This window comes from Crocodylus porosus, unplaced genomic scaffold (assembly GCF_001723895.1).
Source record: "Crocodylus porosus isolate Cpor-Errol unplaced genomic scaffold, CroPor_comp1, whole genome shotgun sequence".
Lineage (NCBI taxonomy): Eukaryota > Metazoa > Chordata > Crocodylia > Crocodylidae > Crocodylus > Crocodylus porosus.
In genome coordinates, this window is record NW_017728923.1 from 1,222,087 (window position 1) to 1,249,126 (window position 27,040).

General features: G+C 43.4%; 1 protein-coding gene across 28 annotated transcripts in view; it reads right to left on the reverse strand.

Annotated features, from left to right (window-relative positions):
• MAPK8IP3 (mitogen-activated protein kinase 8 interacting protein 3) overlaps positions 1–27,040 on the reverse strand; it is a 111,290-nt gene that overhangs the window by 46,252 nt on the left and 37,998 nt on the right. For 12 of the 28 annotated variants that reach the window (XM_019539894.1, XM_019539908.1, XM_019539888.1 and 9 more), the window contains exons 2-8: positions 22,445–22,565; positions 19,838–19,908; positions 19,304–19,395; positions 14,108–14,131; positions 8,318–8,462; positions 2,931–3,177; positions 28–130 (exon numbers count right to left, since the gene is read on the reverse strand). In XM_019539894.1, the coding sequence (XP_019395439.1) occupies positions 28–130; positions 2,931–3,177; positions 8,318–8,462; positions 14,108–14,131; positions 19,304–19,395; positions 19,838–19,908; positions 22,445–22,565 (803 nt within the window). The remainder of the gene's footprint in view (positions 1–27; positions 131–2,930; positions 3,178–8,317; positions 8,463–14,107; positions 14,132–19,303; positions 19,396–19,837; positions 19,909–22,444; positions 22,566–27,040) is intronic. The other 16 variants (XM_019539900.1, XM_019539907.1, XM_019539905.1 and 13 more) reach the window with 7 other exon arrangements.

Here is a 27,040-nt window from a genome sequence, read left to right on the forward strand (position 1 = left end):
ACAACCCTAGAAGACAAAAGCCAATACCTGTTTCCAGTGCGCTCCAGTCTGGGATCCTGACACATATCCAGCTCTGGAGTAGAATCTATGATGTCCTGAACATCAGACCATTCATCGCTGCTGCCCATTCCTACAAAACATACCACACATTTGAGAGACTGACTCAAAAGAACAATAGGCCAACTGTGGTCCACTTGAGGGACAGTGTTCTTTGAGTCTAAATGGTTTTGCCAGATCAGGCTGCAAACTCTCAAGAGCTCTAAGCCTCATGGTATGGTGCAGTGTGTGAAAAAAACAGAAAGCAAATGGCTATCTGGGAAGTCGCACATATACTAAGTTTGGGAAGTTGCATTCTAAAATTCCATGGCAAGGATAGAAGTGACCACAAGTGCCTGCACTGGTGTTTTTGGATATAAAACATTAAAACAAAAATCCAGAATGTGCCTTTTAATTTTTAGCAAAACCCATCTCTCCTTATGCAACATTATAACAGGCATAAGAACATATACTGATTTACTTGTTTTTTTTAACATAAAGATTATTAAAACTATAAATAATGACAATCATTTTAACAGAAATGATTTGATTATAGAGATTCTTGCACTTACATCTGATTTAAATGTTAATTATAGTAAATTGCATTTGGAAATAGCAATCCATAGACATACAATCTAATCTATTTCTAATATGATCCATGGCCTGGGGTCATCATTTGATGAAGAAAGGAGTAGGAAATTCCCAGTAATTTATGAAGCTGTATGGATTACAAATTAAGCTAAACTATTCAAACATGCAGCCTTGAAGTTCTCCCATGAGGGTAGGCCCCACTGAGAGGCCAGGGTTTGCCCAACCAGATATCCCTGCAGAACTAAGCCCCAAATAACAAAGTGCATTAAAATCCTAAATGCATCAGATCTGCCTGCTAAACACACCCTGCATGTAGTATATACAGCCCATGATGACTTGAACGTATATTTCATTGCTTCAGGCCAGTTTTGTGCAACCCTTGGTAATGCATGTCAGGTTTCAAGACAAGGATTGGTGTGTATTCATGACAAGAATGGGGCTCCTTATACCAAACATTTTCAAGTTTGTGGAAGCAAAGGATTTCTTAGCTGTTATTCTTGAAAAAAAAACTGAGGAACCTTCTTCCAGATACTAAAACTGATCATGATTGTGTGTGAACATGGTCTTGAATGTTCTATTTGGATGTGCTTGCATCACTGGTACCTGCATGGATCTGAAGTTTCACTGTATAAGATACATAACATAATAATCCTACTTTATGTCATGTAGGTTTAACCCCAGTATTGAAAACTGCTCTGATGCTGTATTGTAGAGGATATGTGACAAAAACCTAAGAGGCTGAATATACAGAGATTGTAACAAGAGCTTTGGCTATCAAGTTTAATCAGGGTTCCTAAAAAAGGTGTCCAGAACCATTCAGAAAATATAAGCTCATGCTGAAGGGCTGAGTTTGAGCTCTGAAGGCCAAATTCACCCCTAATATCTTCAGCAGAGGAACAGTTGGAAGTAATGCTCCTCAACTTCAAGTTATACATATTCAATATACCACAAAGTCAGCTCTTAGTTGCATGTTAGCTTCTGACCTGGCCTGACCAACATCATAAAAGAGTAACTGCCTAGTTAGTAACTAACACCCAGTAAGAGAGTGCTGCTTTGAAGAACCACATTGCCCTCTGCCAGCCAGAGGTCTGTGATTCTGACAACCTGATTACTAATATAACGAGAAAATGGGACTTGAACCCAGGCATTCTTGCTCAAAGGCCACAGCAGAAAAGGTCATTGTTTTCTGGTTTCAATCTGTCAGGAACTCATTTAGGCACTGCATCACAATTCCTCTTGGTCAGATATAATAAACTTCAGCCGAAGGATGGTCCAGTGATTTGAGTGATGGCTTAGGGCTCTCGAGGCCAGGGTTCATTTTTCTTCTTCACTACAGACCTTTCTAGATCTCCTGGTCCAGTCTCTGATCTGTAAAACGGTCCATTCCCTGCACCCTAGGAATGTTGTGAAGATAACACATTACAGAGACTATGGGGTGCTCAGATGCTTTGGTAATGGGAGACAAGCAAGTACCACAGAACTATACTGAAATGGCTGCTGTAATGGCATTACAGCTATTTTTTTATTCATTTAGTATGGAGGCACAGGGCATTGGTTTCGGCTTCCCTTGCCTGAAGTTGTGGGTTCAAGTCCCAATGGGGCTTTGGGAACTGGAGTAAAAATAGTTTTCAAGAGAGTAAAGGGCCTTTTACAAGAGAGAAAACCAAAAGAATTTGACTTGTTTAAACTAGCAAAACAAATGTTGGGAGGGGATATGATCATTATTTACAAATATATTTAGGGAGGTAAACGCAAGGGAAAGAAAAGAATTAAGTATGCCAAAGGACAATGTTGGCACAAGAACAAATGGGTATGAACTGGCTGTCAATCCGTTTAGTATGGAAAGAAGATGAAGGTTTCTAAACATCACAGGAGGGAGATTCTGGAACAACCTTTCAATAAGACTAGAGGAAACAAAAGCCTAACAGGTTTTAAGGTGGAGCTTGATCAGTTTGAGAGGGATTTTATGAAATAGGAGACAATATCAGGGAACTGAACTCAGTGACCTGGGAAGTCCCTTTCAATTCTATGTTCCTATATTCTTATGGAAATATAACTATTGTTTTATTCTACAGAAAACAGCCAATATGAGCACAGTCCTGTCTCCAAGTACAAGTGGGCAGGTCCCTGACTACCCTCTCACAACCCTGCCTCCAATGCTACCCTGCTCAATTATTCCTTTTTAGTACCCCACACCTCTTCCAGTAACTGACTTCACAACATCCATGTATATCAGTTATTCAAACAGTTGTGCAACAGCCTGCCTAGCAGAGTACATACACATAGGAATATACCTGCCATACCTATGCTGACATTTCTCATCTCCTGGGTGACCTGGACTTCCATGTTCCGGCTATTCCGTTTCTCCCGCGCCCTCTTACTGTTCTTGCCCGTGCCATTGTAGTCACTGATGGGCTGGATGCTCTCATTCAGGGGTGTGACAGCAGCAGAGGGCACAGATGAAGTCGGCGTGTTGGACTTTGTTCCAGTGGTACTTGGTGTGGCTGCTGCAGAAGACTGCCCAGATTCAGACATTTCATCTTGTGGGCACTGTGATAATACAGATGGGGACGAACATAGAAAGGGAAAAGCACAGCTGTGTGTGTCAGTTAATTTCTCATTTACTGGTCTGATGGTGGTCTTGTAGCATTATGGGAAATGAGTGCCAAGCACTAAACACTCAGGGCTCACTGTGCATGCTTGGCACTACCACCACAACTGAAGAGCAAGGTCTTCAGCTGAACTCAGTTATCCTACCTGGTCAAAACTTACTCCTTCACTTCTGATCCCCTTATTCCTTCACTATTTAGGGGGCTTACCAAGTCTTTAGATGTCAAATCACGTATGAATTCTCCTCACACTCTCCTAGTTTAACAAATGTGGCCCAGCTATCAAAGGTGAAAAGCACCTGCAGCACTCATTGGATTCAGAGGGATTTTTGAGTGCTTGGTACTTCTAAAAAAATCAGGCCAAGAGTTTCCAGATGCCCAGTGCAAGAGGGAGAAGAGTCATTTCTGGACATTGCATTAGGCAATGTATGAAGTGGTCCCATAGAAGCTCTGGCTCTGTCACTGTGGTGGGTCAATGCATCCATTGTAGGGCACAAAGAGCTTTGTTTAATATCTTTCTAATGCTGCCACTTCATTTGAAAGCACAGGGAAGTATTTCTGAGCCTAGGTGGCAGAAGCAAAGTGGAAATCAAGCTGAAATGGTTTTATTTTGCTGGAAGGGAAGAATGACATGGCTGGATCATCTCATCTAGAAGCTAGCCAGGCATGAACCCAGAGTGACACAGAATACAGCCAAAGGTGGGACTCGGGTGTTAAAAAAATTAATCAAAAGATGTTATAAAGAAATTCATGAGAGGTATTTCAAACTTGAAATGTACACCAAGTCTCTGGTATGTATATACATGGTAGTGCCATTCCTCATAGTACCACATCCTAAAAAACACAGGAAACGTTTAAAAATGCCCCAGGATTTGATGCTGTTCTTCCTGCTTTCTCTTTAAGGAAACACTGCTTCAGATTTAGCAATTCATCTTTTAACCAAACTGAAGTGAAATCTATTAGCAAAGTGCGTAACCATTTACTACCCAGCCCACCTTAGGCATTGCCTGAAAGGGGGTGACAAAATCAATATCTAGAATTATACATTACAATGTTTTGCAACTGAGTGAAAAGGTCATTGATGTCTATACCCCAACTTACTACATCCTCTTTCATTTGCAGCTGCTGGACAGTTTCTGCATCCACTCAGTTTACTAATGAGTGGATGCACTCTTTTGAGGCTATCTTAGGCCTCACAATCTTGGAGTTGTGATGCTGTGTGTACTCCAGTGATTTGCAAATTTGTGTTCTTTATAACACAGCAAAAGAAGTCAAAATGGGATGGGAATGAAGACTGTGAAAAAAATGGGAACTCAACCCTTTGCAGCCATGCATTTGTTAAGAACCATCTGACCCCTTATTCCATACTGCTTTAGTTTAAAATAGCTTGTCCAAGTAGATGCCTTTCTTGCAGTCCTGTCTGGAATCCTAAGGTCCAACTGAAGCAGATATTGAAATGAAGAATTTTTACCATAAGGCTGCAATCAAATTTTATTCACTTCTTCTTTGCTTGCTGTTTTATCTTGTGAGCCCAAACAAATGCACCTATGTCTTTCATTTGTATGCATACACCATCATGCTGGACATTGCACATCTAACTGCTGAAATGAGCATCAGAATTATTGCACAGACAGTACTGCTGTGCTTTTCAGTGGCTGAGCAAAGACACTTGTGAAATAATGCCTCAGTCAGACAGAACCACTTTACAGAGAACAACTGAGACCCTTATATAAGGGCTACTTTCATCCCAACCTGTTAACCAATATCTTCTACTGTACAATACCTACTCATTCCATATTTTTCACACGCCACAAACTATTCACAGGATCATATCCGCACTCCTTAAGAAATTTACCTTAACACACTAAAGGTTTCCATAACCCTGTTAAACTCCACCCCCTACAAGCTGATCTCCTTATAGATATGTCCAGGCCTTTCTTTAACCAACACTGACTATCAATCCCAGCAGTACCTTGGAAAGTCCCACAGCTGAGCACTACCAGTGCTGACCAAGTTTTATATTTCTTATAGATTTTTTTTGCCAATTACAAGTATGAACAAATTGCAAAGAAAGGCAGCACACTGCAGAATTCAAGTCTTTTAATTTTCTTTGGATTCCTGTTGAATTTTCTTGTCATGCTGAGTGAGTTATTGATAAACTGTAGGTAGCTATTAGTAAGAAGCTTGTAATCTCTCCCTCACAGCATACAGGCTAAAGAACTGGCCTCATTCATTCTATAAATGTGAAAAATAGATCCAGCCTCATCTTTCTCAGAGCGTTCCCCTGCAAAAGAAACACCATGGAGAACTGATCTATTGAGAGAGATTTTGGTTCCATCTGCACCAGGGGAATGCAACATCACAGCAACAAACAGGACATACAAGCACTGGCTGTGAATTGTGTCTTTGCAGCAAAGGCATAATGTAAATCAGCTGGCAGAAAGATGCTTGTGCCACATCTACAAGCCCCCATCCCTGATCATACCAGTGTAATATGGAACTCCTACCCCAAGGGCGGGCAAAATACAGCCTGCTGGCCAGATCTGGCCCACCCAGCATTTTCATCTGCCAGGGAACTGCTCTGCTGGATCAGTGTCGCTCCCTACCTTTCAGCTGCTTTTACACCTCAGAGCTGGAGCTGCCCCCCACCCCGTGCCTGCCATGCATGCCCGCCTGTGCCACCTTATCCGGCAGTGCCCCCAGTGGCCACAGGGAGTGGCACGGGCCGAGCTGGGGGAGGGGCCAGGCAGCCAGGAGTAGCCATGTCCTTCTGTACCTTCATCAGCATGGAGCGCTACAGGGGCCACTTCAAGCCAGGTGAGCCCTGCTTCTCATAGGGGCTTGGGGCCCGCAGGGTGCCCCTGCCCCCTATAAAGAACCTGCTGCCCCTAGGGTGAGCAGGGGGGGGCTCTGCCTGCAGGGCCCTGCTTCTCATAGGGGCTTGGGGCCCGCAGGGTGCCCCTGCCCCCTATAAAGAACCTGCTGCCCCTAGGGTGCCCCAGCTTCCCCTGCAGGAGCCCGTACTGCCTAGAGGGTACCCATGCTCCCTTATAAGGAGCCCCTATGGCCCCATGGGAGCCACACTGCTTATAGGGTGCCCCTGCCCCTCGTGGGGACCCTAACCCTGAGAATAATGTTGAGGATCCATTACATGAGGATTCTAGTCTATGAGGCTTAGCATAGTCTGGATCCAAGCTTAGCCAAAGGGGGAGGCGGGACCGAAGCAGCGCGCTCACAGACTGCTACACCTTAGAGGGAACACTGGTTCTAAGATGGCAACCCCCCGCCCAAAAGGGCAAGGGGAGGGACTTCCAGTGGCAAAGGTCAGGGGCTGGGGGGCACTTTCCAGTCCCAGGATGGTGACCAGGGGCAGGGCAGCTGTCAAAGAGTGGGGCTACCCACACGGCCCTCAACGGCACACCAAAACTCATTAAGTGGCCCTCCAGCTGAAATAATTGCCCATCCTTGTCCTACCCTATGGCTCCCACCATAGTTCTCCAGAGCAAGACATTTTTGGAAAGATTATGGGACTTGAATGGCACTGGGGGAACTCGGGCTAAGTCTAAGGGTTTTTTGTATCTGTGTTACATTAACACACCCCTACCATTGAGCCAGCCAGGGCCCAGGCTCTGGTTATAAGAGAAAGCAGTGACCAGGTTCTAAGAACTGTTTTGGTCCTTCCTGATGATCTGGGGATGTGTCCAGAGGCACCAAGCCTTCACACTGCCACAGGTGTGATGGCAGAGGGCTGACATCCTGCACCCCCTGAATGGGCTCCATGCCTGCTGTGAAGGTCTGTGCTGTGATTAACACTGTCACACCCATGTGGCAGCATTTATCTTGTGCATTTTTTAAATGTGTTTACATTACTTCTGTTATCTGTTGTAGGCCCAATCTTGAAGACTACAGGCAGGCCAAAGTGCAACTGATTCCAACTGATGCTGGCTGAATAGCTGTATTTCTCTCTCTTTACCATGCTCTACCTTATTTTATTTTTTTACAGGATTAGTGGTTATAGGCTTACAGGAGCATAGCAGCTCCCTTTTGGCCAGTTTAATGATATGATATTGGGCTTTGCTGCCCTATCAGATGATTAACATCGATTTTTAACAGTGCGTTCAGTATAGCTGGGGCATTTTATTATACGTATTTCCACATATAGCTGGAATCAACTTCATGTCTAATAGAACTGGAATAATGGTGGGCATGTTCGAGGCACAGCCAAGTAAATGTCACAATTGCTACTTGGCTTGATAGAAAATGTGACGCTATTACCAGGGGAACAACATGCACAAATGCAGATATGTGTCAGGTAGGGTTCTAGTTTCTTGGGGCTGACTGGTAGGGTTGCGAGGAACCAATTGCACTGAAGTAGCTGTAATGTTGTGAGTTCAGCCCCACAGGCTGAACGGTCAGTGACAATTATCAAGGCAATGGAAAAGCTTGCTCCAATGTGGCAAAATACAGACAGCTGATCCAATGAGTACCTACATAGCTTGTGTGAGCATGCAAAGTATTTCTGATTTAAGGCATCAGGTACATCAGTAGGGCTGCATGCACTGTTTTTGCCTAGTATAGATGGATCCAAAGACAAGAAGATTAAAACAGCAATGACTAGAAAGAGCAGAAAGTGAACACAGGTCAATGCAGAATAATGTCCAGACCCAGGTTCCTATGTAGGAGCAAAAGACAGATTTTACTACTTCCTCTAGCAAATGCTCCATGAACTACATTGGTTCAAAAGTAGAGTGATTCCTAAATCTCTCCTCACATACTTCTATCCACCACAAACAAATCAAACTCATAGGGAATTAGAGAGAATTAAGATTCAGACAAAAATCAGAAGGTGACAAGAAAGCTAAACGGCATCAAACCCAGCCTATACCCCATGTAAAACCTGTGAATATCTTAAAGTCACCCTTCCCCTGTTCAGTTCAGTTATCAGAAGGGATCAGATGTAGAAAAAAAGAGAGGCTGCAAAGGGTTATGGACACATGTTGGTCTCTTGTCTTTACGAAGATGTGGGATGCTATTGACAGTGGGAGAGTGGGAAACCCTTGTTCCATGATGGTCTAAAAAACCTTGTAGCTGGAGTTGGACTGCAGCTGGCCGAGGTCACTCAGGTGCCAGTGGTCCACTGTGGGGATGATCTTGGCCCCTATCTGCCCACGTACCATTCCATCTGCAAGGGGGAAGACGTTCAGAGAATTAGGACGCTCCTTCCTGCTAAACAGAAAGAAAGAGAAAAAGAGAGAGAGAGAAAAACACAATCTGTTAGCAAAGCCATATGGCCCTAGGATTGGAGGTACTATACAACTACCATTAATGACTAATATTTTACATGCTACAGAATTTGGGTTTTTACTTCTTCTCCTCTCTTCTCAAGAGCTGTATTTTCTCCCAAGTCCCGTTTTTCCACGGTGGAAGCAACTGACTGTGTAATTCAAACATGGCTTATCTAATGCTTATAATTTCTGCATTAAAAAGTTCTATCATAGTGCTCTACAGATAAAGCTGCCCTACAAGGCCAATGATTCAAAGTGGAGTTCTCTACATTCAGGAGTCTTTCCTGGAACTACATTGTACCTTCCTGTGGCAATTCCACAGAGAAGGGTAAGAGGCCAGGAGACTCCATAAGGTTGAGTGGCTGCTCTGCCACCCCTCAGAGGGGAAAAGTCTTGTGGGCTGGAGAAAGGGGTGAAGCACAGCCAGTCATTGGATACTGAAATCAGTATTTGAGAACAAGATGACCCAACTAGGGAATAAGGCCACAGTGAGCAAGTACTTTGTTCCAAGTACAGCAGAGCTGTTACCCACTCCTTTTCATGAGATCCGCTCATGTGCCAATACGGAGTTTGAGATGGGAAGGTCAGCTCCACTGTGCCTTCTGCATCTCTCATCTCAGTCTGCCCCAACTACAGAAAGAGAGCAGACAGCTAGCTCTGGAATTCTCCCATATGATAAATCAAACTGGGTCATTTCAGGTGTTAAAACATAAAAGTGACAACAACATGTGTATTCCATTCTCTAATATTTAGGATACAGTTTAATATATTAATCAGTTGGACAGGAAGTAGAATGAGGTCTTCCTCCTTGCCCTTCCTCCCCAATGGTTTGCAGATGCTTAGCTGGCGTTGGGAGCTCTGTCTGTGTATACATATGCTGGCACAGACTTTGAGACTGAGTCCTCAAGGGACAACATCAGTGATGGAAGAGATTGCAACACCACAAAGGGCGTTTATACACATGCTCCTGGGGGGGAGCTCCAAGAGTAGCTGTAATTAAAGCACCCAGAGTGTCACAAGTATCAGTTCCCCTGCTGAAGAACGGCAGCAGGGGCGCTTTAGCTAAAGCTCATTCAATGAGCTTTAGTTCAAGCACCCCCGCTGCCATTTTTTAGCACAGGGATGCTGATACTCGTGATGCTGGAGTCTTCTGGAGTGCAGTAATTATACCGCTCCAGTGGACTCAATTAATTGAGTCTGCTCCAATGCACTGTAATCACAGCATGTCAAAGCAGCCTCATGTCCATATGATCTCCCTCTGTGGCAGGGAAGCATGGCTGAAAAGGACGAAAGCAGCCTGAAAAGGATGGGAACCTGAAAGGCCAGATGTACTGATTTAGTAAATCCTCTTGGGAGTTTCTACTAGGAGGGCTCCAGTAGTGCTCCAGACACAAATTAAGGCTGAATCACTGTGCATCGTGACCCTATTAGATTTCATAGACATTAGGGCTGGAAGGGACCTCAGAAGATCATCGAGTCCAGCCCCCTGCCCAAAGGGCAGGAAGTCAGCGGGGGTCATAGGATCCCAGCAAGATAAGCATCCAATTAAGGAGCACAGAGGTGATGCTGCTCTGGTCAAGCAGCAAACACAAATGAACGGTTAAGAGACCAGATGAGGAGACTAAAATGACTAACAAAACCCATACAAAGACATGAAAAGAAAATCCTACACAACTGCATGGGCTTGGTGGGGTTAACACACCTGGAACCCCAGGGTAAGGGTTGTTTTTGCCTATCTGTTACAAACACACAGCTTTTCTCCAGCAGCCTCCATGCCGATACTGTGGAAGACTGCTCCTGTACTAAGGGTACATGTCCTCAGGGACTTAGCCAAGAGACCATTACAACCACTCTGCTTGTGACCTTGTGTAAAGTCACTGTAATGGAACCTGAGGCCCCTGAGACCTGAGGAAATGCACTAATCCAGGAATTGATGCAATAGCCAGCTTGTTTAAAGAGTGGGGGAGGGGAAGGACTTGGAGAAAGAGACTGAATACTTTTGGGTAGCAAATTCAGAATGCTGAGTAGTTCCATTCTCAGCACTGCTCTTCCACGAGTGAGAACATGCTGCGCTGGCCTGTCAGCTCATCTCACAGCCACAGCAACTTCCAATAAGGCAAGGAAACTATACTGGCAGGGAACTACTGCTCGCTGTGTCCCATCTGGGATCAGCAGAAGGGACAAGACGGAGTTTCCGAAGTAGCTCAGCAAGGAAATTTGGGATGCATTTTTCCACCAAAGTGCACATAATCTTGTCCTGTAGGTGCTATTATACACCAATGGAAGTTTCACAACAGAAAGAAGAATCCTCTAACATACGCAGACAGAACTATGAGCTTTCATAGAGCAGAGATCTTTATATAAACCTACTGAACTCTGGTTTGGCTTGTGAAGGGCTGTGATCATCCTTAGATGCATACAAAACTAGATTAATGAATCACGCACATGGTATCCATTTGCTTTAGGAATGTTACCCAAGAAGAGTCATTCAAAACATTTCTACTTTCTAACGTTAGAAAACATTAGTATTGGAGACAATTCTCCAAAACTGTTGACTTAAAGGTGGCATTGCTATCTATCTGTGTCCTGCTTTTCTATAAGAACCATGTAAACAATGAAAGTAGCTACATGATACATGTAGTTGATCACACAAATCTCAGGGTGTCACCGGCATTCTGCCCATTAATCCATTTCCCAAGTTAGCACTTCCAAACATCCCAAACCTCCAAGCAATTTCAAGCAGTTGCCTTTTTGTTTCTAAAGAGAACCTGCCTGGGAAACAATTTTTCTCCCTAATGTAGAATTCCATCCCCTTCCCCAATATTATACTGGACCAAAGCACATAATTTAGTCCCGGAACAGTTATGTGGGCTAGAGTTCATGAGACATTCTAGGACTAGAAATGAGAATTTTAAATGGCTGAAGAGAAGAGAATCCCAGTTTTGTACTTGTATATATGGTGTATTCTTTGCCCTTGGAAGGTCACAAGGTATCCTACTTTTAAAGAACCACACATTTTTAGATACAGAAAAGCTATTTTAAGTCACTGTAGGGATATTTAAAAAATGCGTTTACTATTTGTTTCCACTTCTTCGGGGTGGAATTACGGTCTGAAGAGAGCCTCATTTTATAGGTGTAAAATGTGAAAAACAGGCCCAATTATTCTTTAAAATCTTTCTATATTTTTCCCCCCTCTGCAAAATGCATGGCACAATTAGACTACCTGACCATGCAGTTTAGGTTTTTTTGGTATCCCCTGGGGTTGTCTGCATAACTCACTGGCAGCGTTGCCACTTGTGAGAAATACAGCCATCCAAAATGCATACTGATAAAGCCACTACATCACATTTCCTTATTATGCAGCCTTTATAGATTTGTATCTGGAAGCCACAACTTCTTATAGAGAGAGCACAATAAGTGCACACAGCCTTACAATAGGCCGTGCTAAACTAAGATCAGAGGCACAAAATCTCAGCCACACCAAGTGAGTAGGAAGAAAAATGAAAAGGAACCAAATGCAGCTCTGCAGTCCTAAGTCTGATTTTCTACCAGCTGGCTCCCCAGTGAAGTTTCATGTAGCCTGAGGACTGCTCTATACTATGATGGTCCTTTGGAGCCACTGAAACAGTTGTGGGTCGCTGGAGCACACTGGAGTGCTGGTCAAACTCTAACATACTTTCTACATGAATGAGGAAAAGCGAGGCTTCATGCACGGTGGAGACATGTATTCCCAGTTACAGTTCATCTGGCTTCTTCTTTGTGCCAGGGACATCCTCAGTTGGGCACATTTGCTGGCACAAAGAGACTTAAGTGTGGGAGAGAATTTAGCCCAGGATCCCTTTGGAAACAAAGGGCAGATGACATAAAGGCCACCAACAATGGTGTGTAACCACTGTAATTGTAATCCCTTGCAAAACAAAGAGATTCTCTTACAATCAGTTAATTTCCCATGTGTTCCATGGTAAATATGAATTTGCTTATAAGGATGTACAGTGTCTAGACTTCATAGATTTCATAGACACTAGGGATGGAAGGGACCTCGTAAGATCACTGGGTCCAGCCCCTTGCCCCAGGGGCAGGAAGTCAGCTAGGGGCAAAGGATCCAAGCAAGATAAACTTCCAAACATTTCTTGAAAGTGTCCAGAGTAGCTGCTTGCACCACCTTTGGGGGGGAGTTTCTTCCAGGCCTTGGGGGCTCAGACGGTAAGGAAGTTTTTCCTTATGTCCAGTCTAGAATGGTTTTGTAGCTGTTGAACCTTGTCATCCCCTGGGATGCTCTGGTGAACAGTTGTTCCCCCAGATCCTGATGCCACACCCATTATGTACTTATAGGCTGCCACCAAGTTGCTCCTGAGCCTGTGCTTCTCTAGGCTGAAGAGTCCCATAATTTGCAGCCTCTCTTCATAAGGCCTGTTCTCTTGCCCTCTGATCATGCGCATGGTTCTCCTCTAGTCTCTTGCAAACTTCTCCACATCCTTCCTAAATTGTGAAGCCCAGAATGGGATGCAGAACTCCAGCTGCAGCCTCATCAAGGCTGAGTACAGCAGGAGGATGACATCCTGGGTCTTGCTCAAGATGCATTGGTAGATGCAAGCCAGAGTTTTGTTTGCTGGAAAATCAGGAAGCACTTTCAATAATATTTTGCAGTTTATAAGGAATAATGAAACTGTTGTTTGTTTCCAATCATTAAAGGAGAGAAATTACTCCCATTATGAATCCAGGTCATAGAATTCCAGAGCTTAGGTGATGTTCAGAGGTAGTGACACAGATAGCCATGTCTATCTTGCTTCCCTGCCAAGCCCAGAAATGACACCAAGAAATAAGCCTCACTTATTCCAGATCTACATAATCTCTAGCCTTTCAGGGTAGATGGTTTAGAGAGGTCCCGAGCACATATGCATCACACCAACTCTTGGTTTTCCTCAGACATATGTTTTTACCCTCGGCAAATCTCAGCACGCACCTCAGATCACTACCTCTGAATGTAAAGGAGGCCCCTGGAGTCTGGTGGTCTGAATGTTTAAAGGGAATAACTTTCATTCTTTAAAACACTGCCAGAGACAGAGAGCATAAGTGGCAATGGATCTCATACTCTGAACCTCTCCAGGTCATCTACTTGGCCTAACTGTTAAACTTGAGCACACATGGAGCTCGAGTTAATGGGTGGGGCTTGTTTCTTGAAGCTAGTCCAGGGCTCAGGAGCAAAGTGGTATAGGCCTGGCATATCTCCTCCACTTAGAACATGAGTGTCACATGGGGAGATAACTCTGAGAAAATGCAAAGGCCCTTTAAAAAGGCCTAGGAGGTTTACCAGGCACTCTGGTCATCTCATCACACCAGATGGACTTGGTTGGTTTTGGATTTGTACTTCTGGACCTTCTACTCTACAAAACACAAGTCTCCCTCTAACATCTTTAGGCAGCAGTTTTACTGGCTCCCCTTGTACTGGTAAGAACTGCCACATACATGAACCAATCTAACACAGGAAGGAATGATAGCACAACCCCGGCCAGTTACACAGTAATTACTTGGTCCAAACTCCAAAACTACAATTTACAAAAATAAAGAGGCTGTAATAGGATTTACCTTTTCCTCCATGACTGGCGATGACTGCAGTGACAAACAAAACAGCCAAAACAGAGTGGCAACCGCACAAGAAGCAAGACAGAAAAACAAGCATTAGAGAGCAAAGGTCATGCAAGCACATATATGTGTATGTGCTCTTACAAATACACACCTGAGTTGTGAAACAAATACTTGCATCCTGCTTCACAAACATGCAGCTGGCTCTACAGCAGAGCCACTGTATGCATGCACTCACCACTGCAACGTGTGGAAGCACACACCCCAATCTCTTGTATACATACAAACAAATGCCTTTGTGCTTATACAAACAGCTATCACAGTGATAAGCAAACACACCAAAGGTACCTATATGTTCACAGAACTATGCATCTATGTAATGTACTAACACACCTAAACACACCAAAGTAGGGAAACACATACATGTACTCACAAAAACATGCATGAATGCAATGAAAGAGTATAACCCTTGTCCCACAAATGTACACTAGTGCAGCAAAGCACACCAAATGTATGTGCTCATTCATACACACTTGTGTAGTGACACAAAAACACAAACCCAGCATATGCTTATACAAATGCGGAGCTGTGAAGCTACACACACAGGTGTACAATCAAAGCTTAAAATGAAGGAAAAAGCCCCTGATTCAGTTAGCTGTTCTTACAGATTCAAAGATGAGCCAAGGGCTTTGACAAAGACTAGGGGTATATGGGTCTCTCTTTTTTCCCTCCCAAGAAGCTAGCAGTACAGTTGTGCTCTGAGGCACAGATGGAGGACTGCCACTTCTGCACTGCAAAGTAAGCAACTCATGTTGACAGGTTTGATCCTCACCTCACCAGCTGGTCACCTTGTAATGATAATGACTTCCATCATGCATCCCTTTCCCCCATGAGAGCACAGAGCCACAACTAACTAAGGTTTGTTGAAAATTTGGGAAGGGGAGATCCGAGTTATGTCAATTCAGCCTGCATCATGCAAGTATACTTGCATCACCCTCTATTCAACTGTGGCAGATGATAATAGCAAAACCTATGGTTCAGAACACGGAGGGGCTGATTCTGCTTTTACATCAGTGGCTCTACATTTTTCAGTTCATGGAGTTACTTCTGTTTACACTAGCATACATGACGAGAGTATCAAAAGCCTACCAGTGTTTAAGCTCTAATAGTAACATAGATCTGACTGGGTTATAAAAGTAAATCACAAGTTTCCACGATGCAGGAAAAAGAGAGGAAAAACAGTCTAATATAAAAGGGGAGGAGAACTATTTGCTGTTTTAACTCTGCATTGATCTGGTTCTGTTCCAAAATCCACTGAATTCAATAAAAATCACTCCATTAATTTCAATGGACTTTGGACTGAACTACAGTAAAAATATATTCTTGTAGGTTTTCAGTAGGCATGGGCATTATAAAACTTGAGGTGGTGGGAAAGAGCCCCTCTCTCCTTTGCTCTACAACATAAAATCTATCAAGGGTTGCTATAACAACCTCCTTCAAGGGGAAAGGAGTATTGTGTTTGTAATTTTATATAAATATATTTTATCTTGCATTTTAAACCCATCCTATCTGTTTTATTTGCGCATGTTCTTATGCTGCCATAGCTCCAGGATTTCCAAACAGATTCTGATTAACATTTGAGATTATTCATTTGATACTGCATTTTGACTACTGAAAGTCCCAGGAAATAGCCAGAAGGGTAACCAGATAATATAACAAAGCATTCTGGGATCCTTCCTATTCTACTAAAGCAGAGGCTGCCACAGGTACATTTTAAAGTTTTACAGCAAGTGGAATCCAGAAGTAATCTATTGCACCAGCTAATCCAGGGTGGCTAAACTGCAGCAAAGGTGGCACAAGTGGCATGGGCAGCCTTTGCGTGTGGCACACAGCAGATCAGAGAAGGGATAAGCAGCACAGCAGCAGATAGGTCAAGAAGTAGAAAGCAGAGCTGAGGATTAGGCAGGGAGCCCAGAGCTGGGAACAGAAAGCAGAGAAGCAGACTGGGCAGGAGAAGAGGACTGGAGTTATACTTGGGAAGAGTCTAGGGCTTTTTGTGGCACATCTGCCAAAAAGGTTGGCCTCCACAATCTATTTAAAGGGCCTTATGGCTTTTTGAGAGTCTGCTATAGCAGAAAGCTTATACTACGCATCGCATCTCGAGGAGTATTTTATTCTCAACATACAAAGGGTTAATTACCCCCATCTGCTTTAAAACAACTTTGGATTCTCTCTTGTTATTTATATTTTGTGGGAGCTGGGGTGGCACTGGCACTAAGGTGCCTAGTTAAATAAATACATCATCACAAGGACATGAAAAAGGAAAGGATTTATATTTTGTAGCACCCTTTCAGCAGTCTTACACATTAGAATATAGAAGTTATACTACATACTCCAGCATGTGGGAAGGGGCTTTCCCTCAGGTATCAATGTCTTCCAGCTGTAACTTATTCCTGTACTCTAATGGTAGCTAAAACAGCAAGAGCGGGAACCGAACACTGGTTTATGATTCAGATACATAATAACTGTCTGACAGTGGGAGGTGAGAGCCACGGAACACTAAAAGATCAATTCTGACATCACTAAATCCTTGGAATTTCAGTCCAAAAGTCAAGAGAAGGGCTGGTTCAGAAGCAGTTGAAAATCTGCTCAGCCAAATTCCATGCAGTCCGGAAGATCAAGCTTAGACCAGAATTTTAAAGCTGAGTTAGCACATTGGGAGAGAGCACATCCTTACTGCCTCTCCCTTAGTCAGGAAATTGTCCTGCCTCCAGAACAAAAAACTGAAACAGATGGGAAACCTGGTAAACTTGGATCACAGGGCTCCTTCAATGCAGTAAAACCCTCTTCTCTATGAAGTGTCCATGTGACTACACTGTTCTGCATAGGTGCTAAAGAAATGGAAGGAAGGAGTCATGACATACTTCAAACCATGGTGTGGCATGTTTCTGAATAGATTCATAACTCCACCGGTTTAAAATCCAATAAATAGAAACCGCATCAAGATCTCAGTGCAGACCAGAAGCATGGCTACTCTCCTTCCTGCAGCTCATTTCACATCTTCCAGGCAGGAGGGAGATGATAGAATTGAAAGGTTTTGTCCTATCCCCTGTGGAGAGGCTCAGAGCTTTGTGTAAAAACGTCTCTGCAGAGGCATGCAGCCCTGAAGCAGTTTCAGATTCTTTTTTTCAAGTTCAGCAAGCCCATTTTCTTTCCTCCTTTCCTTCCTGCAGCAGGACTGTGGAAAGTTATTCTATGCACAGTGATAGTACAAATGCTGTGGGCAGTACAGCTATCACAAATCCAAGCTAACATAAAAGGCTGAATTCAGTCTTGGGCCATAGGTGTAGACCCAGGGGCTGGTGGTGGTATCAAATAGCTCTCTCTTTCAGTCTCCAACAGTTTCTTGACTTCTTGTTTGTGCCATTCAGTTTTGGCAGAAGGTCTCACATTACATAGAGAAGGAATATCAAAGCTGCAGGGGAGCTGGCAAGGGTCCCGCATATTTAAAGGAGATGCTGACAACAGATGCTCTGAGCTATTCTCAGACTTTCTCCCCTCCCCAAACCTTTCACTGGGTCTCTCTCTCTCTCCCTCTGTTACTTACTATGTACAGTCAACACTCTGGCAATCAATGTGCAGCCTGTTTCAAATTAGCTGAAGTTCAATAAGATGAAGCCATAACAGGCAGAGGGTATTTAAATCAGTTGTGAGGGAGCTGGGAGTTGCTTCACAATTAGCACAATGCACAGTAAAATACCTTCCCCAGCTAAACAGAGGATTTATCTATGGTGTGTATTTCTGAGGCACCTCGTATTTTGGTATTTAAGTGCCCAACATGGCTATTTTAAATATCCAAAAAATTATCCTCTCTTCCCCAATCCTTAATTATAAAATGTTTTTCTCCCTTTTAGTCTGCAAAGTTTTCCCCACTGTTCTCCTCCCATCCTTCTTCATCCCTATGAAATGACATCCATCTCCTTTACAAACCTGCTTCAGTTTCCTACTGACCTACTATTTCCAGGCCAGTTTATGCTGTTTGCTTTTGCTAATGATGCCATGTGTTGCTGACTCCATAGTTTCCTGTTCCTGTTCCTGCCTTCTTCTGTTCTGTCCTCTGTGCACAGTGATCTGCCAGTCCCTTTGTGCTGGACCCAGCCTTTTCCTCAATCAAATTCCTCAGAAAATCTTATTCCATGAAACCCTAAACATTAGTCTGGATCAGTCAAATGTCTTCTATGAGAATGGGAAATCTACTCAGCACCTTCCTCTGTGTGTCCCAGTGTACTGTGTATAATCTGTGTCTACTATTCAAAGTCTCACATCCTTGGGATAGGAAGCCTTTATATATATCAGCACAGTGCTGGCAGTGTAACAATTAATGCAAATGGTAGTCTGGCATGACTATGAACTCCCAGTGTGGCCATGTTTCTCTTGGCAAAGTCACTGAACAGTCTGTACTCAGTATGAGTGGATGTAAGTTATGATAATGATCTACTGTTGTATGGCATAACAGTTCTCCAACTAATATTTTAGCTCTACTTTAATTATTTCTCATGCTGTGGACAGTATTTCTCTTAGTACAGAGAATGCACTTGATTCTCCTCTCACAGTGGTATAAATCAGAAGTAACCCCATGAAACTTAATGCAGTTATTCTTCTTTAACAAGTGATTGCACATTGTGGGCTTATACCCCACTGCTACCATTCTGAAAGCAAAGGTTGCTTCTCACTGTTTTGGATCCAGCAAAATGAAGCAAAGCAACTCACTTCTTTGGATTCTGCAAAAGCTGGGCAAAAACAAATCTATGTGGGTTGGTCTGTTTACAGACATCTTTATTTAAAGAAACAGAGACAAGTATATTTATTTTGTTACTTTTATGCTGTCCTCCATAATATAATCTCCTTCTTCTGCTCATCCTATGAGCAGATTTTGCCATTCAAATATAAGAAGATATTTTTGGAAGCTCACACAAGAGTAAGATTACAAATCATAGGCTTTGCTATCAAAATAGAACCACATAATTCTCTTGTGTGTGTTCATGAACACTCTCCTATACCAAAATAACATTTTCATGTACAATCCATTTCCACAGACCTATCAAGGGAGGAATCCTGGCTTTAGCTGTTCTTTCACATACACACACAGTTCATAAGCTTGTGACTAGAATATGCTACGTAGAAAGAATATGGTCCTACCTCCTCCCAGGTAGACCACCCTCAGTTTGATTATTTCCCCCAACCTGCTGCATCTTGGACCGCTCAATGTGTTCCACATAGGTCTGGATCATCTGCAAAGAGGGAAAAACCCATGAACCAAACAGGATGGAGGATAAGTCACCAATTCCTCTTCAGCCCAATCTTCACACATCCATTTCTCCCTTTTGCATAAATTTGTTACTGCTGTTGGCTAAGGCTGATGATACAAGCAAATAGACTGTAAGTCTGGGTCTACCAGAAAAACACAGGGAGTCAAAAGTTACCAAGCCTCAAATCCAAGATGACAACAGATGATCTACAGCAGAACCAATGAAAAAGGTTCTTAGAGACCAGACAGCAGCAGTGGCAGTTGGAAGTCTGGAGAAGTGGGACAGAGCATTTCATCGTGAGCTTAGCACCTCCAGTCTCCTCTTGCCTTTTTATCACTGAGCTGATTTTCTTTAACACAAATTTGCAGACCTATGTGTAGACAGGCAATTATATTTACTTAGCTATGATTAGATGATAACATACCTCTGTATGGCGCTGATGGAGGGCATTGTACTCTTTCTTCATTTCTGATTCACGTTCCTCCAGCCGTGAAACTATAAAAGACAGTATTCCAACCATGAGACAGCCTGTGTGTTAGATTCCAAAAGGAACACTAGGCTATTCTCAGTGAAGTATCGTATGTTGCAGAAAAGTTTTATTAAAAATCCAGTCATTTCTTCAAAAAAATCAGAATAGTTCACGCTGCAGAAGGTAGTCCTAACTAAATGTTCATCTCATAGATACCCAAGAGCCCTTTTAGGAAGGCTCACAAAGTAATGCAGTATTAATTGTAGAGATGGATCCATTGGGGTGCAGCTTAGTGACTTACCACTAAACAAAAATACCAACTCTCAGACAATTAGGTAGGCATTAATCTTTAACCTGACAGACCAATGATTCTCAACTAGGGTACCATGGCACCCTTGGATTCTATGAGATCCTTTTAACTGTGCAATGGGGTGCTGTGAAATGTTGGCACTGTTAGGCATGCACGATTCACAATAAACCCAGACATTTCAAATAGGAATCCATAATGTTAAAAAATTCTGAGCTGTTTCAGTCTTTCTGAGTTCTTTACAATACAAGAATTGTTCTATTATTTTTCCATAGTCAAAAAAAACAAGTGAAAGCTAAGAAGTGGCATTTTCTGAGGGGTGCCTTGAGTCTAAAAAGGTTGAGAACAACTGTTCTAGAAAATTCAAACACTCTTGAGGCTGTGTTCTCAACCCTCGCTGGCTAGGATTACACAACTTTATGATGATTCTTTTGACTGAGAAGCTGTCATGTTGGACACTAAAAAACTAAATTCTGAAGGATGCCTCATCCAGCCCTCTGTAACCATGCACATGTTAGAGAAAGAAGAGTAAAATTAAAAATGAGGTCAAAGAGTTGGTGCATCAGAAGTGTCTTACAGAACCTAGTGTGGGACAAGAGGGAAATAAGTGAGTATGCTGCCTGTTCAACTCCTAATAAGAGCATTCCAGGTTAGGTTGAACTGATTAGGTAATAACCACATATGTACTTTGGGGCTGACAAAGTGCTGTTACTGGGAAAAAAAACTGTTTGTTTTTTTCTTGCCAGAAGGTATTTACAGTGGGAAATATCTCAAAACTCGGACTCAGAAGTGGTGAACTGTAAGATTGATATTTGTCATTCAAACCTCCTTCCTTCTTTCCATCAACCTACAGTTACCAAATAGGAGCAGTCACAGTTGAAAAAAAATGGACATATTCCTGCCTCCAACACATATTCAATATGCTAAATTTCATGGTCCCTTAAACTCAGTTTCCAATGACATCTTCTCAGATCATATCATCAGAAGTCCCTTCTACTGTAATCACATTGCAGCAATGAAGGGTTTTAATGGAGGCTGCTCTGTTTATTGAATAAAAGAAATTCACTGAATATCCATGTCTAGGACAAGTAATAAAAGTGAGGGTCAGCTTCTAGTTCAAATATCCCCCATACAATTCTTTGCATTTTATCAGGGTTTTGCCAGACAGTTTGGCATCATCTGAAAGATATGAGGAACTTGTATAAATTGCAAAAGTGGAAGCATGAAATCCCTAATGTAACTTCAGGGCACAAACAGAAGTGACAGTTTGCTGTACAACTGGGCCCCTGAAGTGCTCTACAGGCCTGCTCTTACAGAAGCAGACAGCTGCAGAGTGCTTTAAAAGTGTCTGACTGTATGACAATCAGAACCCCCATTACACGAGGATTCAGATGAAGGCGCTCCAAAGCAGAGCAACTTCATTAACTTGTGTCAGTGCACACCAGGAGCTGGGCTGGGCTGATATAGCCAAGTCCTACCCCCAGTGCTGTCTTCAGAATGGGAGGGGGAGAAGAGAGGGGAGGGAGTTCCATCTGGGGCTTGCACTGGAGAGTGGGGCAGGTGGATGGAGGGGGTGCTTCAATCCACCTGCCCCACCCTCCAGTGCAGTCTGGGCAAATCCCAAACCAAGCTCCCTCTTCTTCCTTCCCACTCTCCTATTCTAAAGACAGCACCACAGCTGTGAGGGGGAGGGAAGGGGGTCAGGGCTAGGGGAGAGCAGCTGCAGACATGCAGCTGTTCCAAACTGGAGCTCTATCCTCCAACCTCCAGACCCAACAGCAAACATTGGTTAGGCCCACAGGATCACTGTAACTCATGGTACCTCTGGCAAAGCACCGTGAGTTACAGCACCGCCCCCACATCTGTCAGCACCCTCAGTGACTTCAGGTGAATTCTATATAGCAGGATCATTTTAGACCAAAATTTATGCAGTTCTGAAGAAATTCAACAGAATAACACAGGCGCTCCCAAATTCTAAATGCACCTCACTGGTCTACTACTTCTCAGCTGACAGCACTGGATTTAGTACCCAGATTTTTTAAAAATATAAAGTGCTTCCTTCAGTACAAAACGATGGCAAGTTCAATGGCTGATGAAGAGAAAGTGAGATAACAGACACACAAAACACAAAATTTTGAAGATCCATAAAGTCTCAGATACAGCTATTGGTCATAGATGTTTATCCTGCTAAATCCAGTGGGAACAGTTACTATCAACTTAAAAGTTAGATATGTTCTGTGGACTGTGTTACTTACTCTGATCTGCATAGTTTTTGGTCTTCAGCTCCAGCTGCCGGGTCTGAAACTCAAGGTGTTCAACTTGGATCTGCAGCTCCTTCTTCTCCTGCTCCAGGGCATCTTCAAATTCTATAAACTTCTGCACAGGTGAAAAACCCAGAGAAAGAGACAGGGATGAGGAATGCAGTTCATTGTCCCCATAAGACTTTTTGTCTCTCTTCCCAAGACTTTAAGAAAATAAAAAACTGAGAGGAAATATGTCACAAGAGCAAAATACAAGAATTTCAAACCCAGTACTGAAGATCAACATGAAAGGTACAACTGAGCAGAACAGCCCATCAGACCCTTGGCTAACCCATGCCACTTCCTGTAGCCACCAGCACACAAAGAAGTGACATGCCTAGCATTACATCCTCCCACCTTGGATTCTATTAGCATCCAGGGCATCCATTCACAGCAGGTTCCATGGGGGACAGCCTTTATCATGAGTTCTAGCAGAGCTTGAATGCATGCCTCTGGAATCACAGCAAGCTACCCTGACCACACTGGCATCATGTCCCAGCACTGAATATAGTATAAAAGTGTTTTGGCCAGGTAAAGCAGTCATCTTCTAACAGAAAACAGCAGCAGGTTAGTCAGCAATAACATAAAACAAGGCTCCAAATTCAACACTGAGATAGCCAATGAAACTCTGCCAACTTCAAATGGCATTGCACCTTCTCATGCCAGGCTAAATTCTGATTCTTGTGAATGTAATGCTCTTGCTGAGGTGATCTGACCTCAGCTGACTTCCTGCCCTTTGGGCAGGGTGCTGGACCTGCTGATCTTGCAAGGTCCAGCCCCTGCCCAAAGGGCAGGAAGTCAGCTGAGGTCAGATCACTCCAGCAAGGTAATCATCCAAATAGTTACTGAATATGTTCAGAGTAGGTGCTTGCACCACTTCTGGGGGGAATCTAGTCCAGGCCTTGGGGGCTCAGATGGTAAAGAAGTTTTTCCTTATGTCCAGCCTAGAATGGTCTTGCAGGAGTTTGTGATTGTTGAACCTTGTCATCCCCTGTGGTGCTCTGGTGAACAGTTGTTCCCACAGATCCTGATGTACGCCTCTAATGAACTTATAGGCTTCCACCAAGTCCCCCCCACCCGAGCCTACACTTCTCCAGGGTAAAGAGTCCCATGCCTCTCAGCCTTTCCTCATAATGCCTGCTCTCTTGATCTCTGATCATGCACATGGCTCTCCTATGGACTCTCTCAGGCTTCTCCACATCCTTTTTAAAGTGCAGAGCCCAGAATTAGATGCAGTACTCCAGCTGTGGCCTCATCAAAGCCGAGTAAAGTGGGAGGATGATTTCTTGGGTCTTTGCTTGAGATGCATAGGTAGATGCAAGCCAGTATTGCATTGGTGGCTCATATTCACCTTGCGGTCAATCATGACTCTCAAGTCTCTTTCAGTCATAGTGCTAGTGAGTGTAGCTGCCGAGCCTATAGGAATGATGTGTTTTTTTTTCCTCCAGAGGTGAAGCACCTTGCATTTCTCTATGTTGACTGTCATCAAGTTTTGATCTGCCCACCTTGCAAGCCTCTCCAGGTCAGCCTGAATCCCTAGCCCTTCCTCAAGAGTGACTGCACTTCCCCATAATTTGGTGTCATCTCCAAGCTTAGCCAGTCTGCTTCTGACACCTGAATCCAGATCATTTTTGAATATATTAAAGAGTACTGATCCCAGAACCAAACCCTGGGGGATGCCACTGGTCACTATGTGCCATGTTGACTCTGTTCCATTGACAATCACTCTCTGAGTCTGACCATGGAGCCAGTTCCCCAGCCATCAGACCATAAGGTTGTTGAGGCTGCAGCTCCCCAATTTTACCAGGAGGACATCATGAGAGACCAAGTCAAAGGCTTTTTTGAAATCCAAGTAAATGACATCAGCCTCTCTTCCCATGTCCAGGTGATGCATCTCCTGGCCATAGATGGAAATGAGTTTGGTCAGGCATGGCCTACTCATAACGAAGGCAAGTTGGCTATCTCTGAGAATGTTGCCTTCCATTAGCCTATTGTTGATGGATTCTTTAATAATTTTTTACAAGATCTTTCCAGAGATTGAGGTCAAACTGATTGGCCTGTAGTTCCCTGGGTCCTCCTTCCTTCCCTTCTTAAAGACTGGAAGATGGCTAACATGTTGCCTATCTCCAGGAACCTCTCCCGAAAGCCACAAGTTCTCAAATACCCTCATCATTGGTTGTGCTATGATGTCAGCCAACTCTTTTAGCACTCTTGGGTGCATTGTCTGAGCCCGGTGACTTGTGGATGTCCAGCCTCTCAAGGTGTTCCCTCACAAGGTCTTCACCAGTTGTAGGTGTATGGTCGCTCTTACCCTGGTAATCCTGTGTCCTGTCAGGCAGGGTGATCCCCTTGGGCTGGTTGAAAACTGACACAAAGTAATCATTCAGCAGATTACCTTTTTCTGGGTCTCAGTTGTCAGCTGACCCATTTGGTTCAGCAGGGATCCAATGTTGCCCTTATTTTTCTTTCGACTTCCCATGTATCTGAAGAAGGACTTTTTATTGTCCTTGATTCCTGTAGCCAGTCTGAGCTTGGTTTCAGCCTTGGCTTTTCTGGTCTGCTCTCTACAGGTGTGGGCCAGTGATACATAATCCTCCTTAGAGGTATTTCCCATCTTCCAACCCTTATAAGCTTCTCTTTTAAGATTAAGGAGGTCCATGAATTCCCTACTGAGCCAAGGGCGTCTTCCCAGCCCTTTTACTACCTTTCCTAGGGGCTGAAATGGACTTTCCTTGTGTTTTTAGGATCGCGTCCTTAAGATGATTATACTGTGCACATTCAAACAATATTATGGGATTATTAAAGGAGAGGCAGCAGCAAATACCCTATTTCAGGTAAATATCTCTATAAAATGTCACTTTGGGCCTGGATGTTTTATTCCTGATATATGACGGTTAAGCACTCATTGTAAAGTTAGCTACCATACCATGATGAGCACTAAGAGAGAGATTTGAATGTACCAGGCATTAAATTTAGCTCCAAATGCAGTGCAGCCATGCTGGCACCAGGCCCAACTCTCAATACACTCTATACATGCTGTTTTGGGGGATCATTTCAACAACCATTCTGATTTCTCTGGCAATTGAGCAAAATCTTCAAATATCAGAACTGACATAACCAAAGACAAATTCTTGTGACACCTGCTCCTCTGGACAGAGACACTTTTCTGTGCAGAAGAGTGAAATAAGTCCAATCATAATACTGCCTCCAAAAAAAAAAAAAAAAAAAGACGTGTCTATAATCTGAATTACAATGCTGAGAGGCAGAACTTGTTCAAACTGTGCTCCATAAGCCAAGTTCTTTAAAAAATCATGTAGGAAAGCAAGTAGAACAGTAGCTACTTTGGCATGTACACAACATGTTGCCTCCAAGAGTTACAAATTTTACCTGGAGCCACTAGACACTGAAAATTAAAACTAAGGTTGACAAAGAACACCAAGTATGATGTTGCCCACAGTATGTTACTGGGTCAGTACCACTGCCCCATGCCAGAAAAGGCTAGGAACCATATATGTTGGATCTGTACCATCAAACCACACATACCCCTCCAACAATAAACCACAAGTCTAAAATCCAAGAACACCACACTGCAATAAGCCAAAACTACCCCATCCCCTAAAACAAAACTTATACTAGCCCCAAGCCTCCTCAGTGGTCTCTATATTGAGCCATATTGCATTGTTTCTAGACAGCTAAAAATACATGTTATTTGCATCATGACTCTGCATAAGATTCCCTATTCAGGGCAGTGGGTCTCTAGAGATTGGCAAGATCTGGCTGCATGAGTTCTCTGCCTATGGGTTATAGACATTCACATGTAATCAGGCCTGATGCTTCTCTCTCTGTTTATTTCAACACATTTCAGAGGGAAAAAAAACCAAAACTTAGGCAATACAGTCAGTAAGTCAATCACATTCTCCCTTAAACACAAGAAGGCAGTTAAAACGTAATAGGCTTGGAGTGGTCTGAAACCACTAGTCTAGTAATTAAAACATAAACCTGTCCCTCCAAGCACTAAGAGCAAGACAGGGCTCAATACCTCAGCAGCTGTGAAATTGTACAACAGAGCTACCATTCATGTCACGCCAAATACAGAGCCCATCAGAAAACCTTTCTTGCCTCCCAACTGTCTTTTGACAACTTGGAAAAGGGAATCAGTCACACAGCAATGGCTGCTCATATCCCATTACAGAACTCTAGGTCCAGCCTCCATGTTGTAAAGCAAGAACCAAGGCAGGAAGCAAGGGTAAGGTAAATGTTAATTGGGTTGGAACAGTCATTGACTTCTCCCCAGGGACAACAGGTGGACGTGGCATTTTGCATCCTTTGTTTTCTGGGCCCTGCCTGGCCACAGTGTAAGTTAGAGCAACATCAAGGCCACGAGAAGCAGAGAACAACCAGAGTACATGGTGCTCTCACCCTGTCCTCTTTAGAGTTGCCATGCAAACACTCTTTATAATAGGTGCTAAGAGAGGTACTGGCAGATTATCTTCATAATTACTTTATGCCAACTAATGAGCCCCACCACACCAGAACTATTCCAAGGCATAG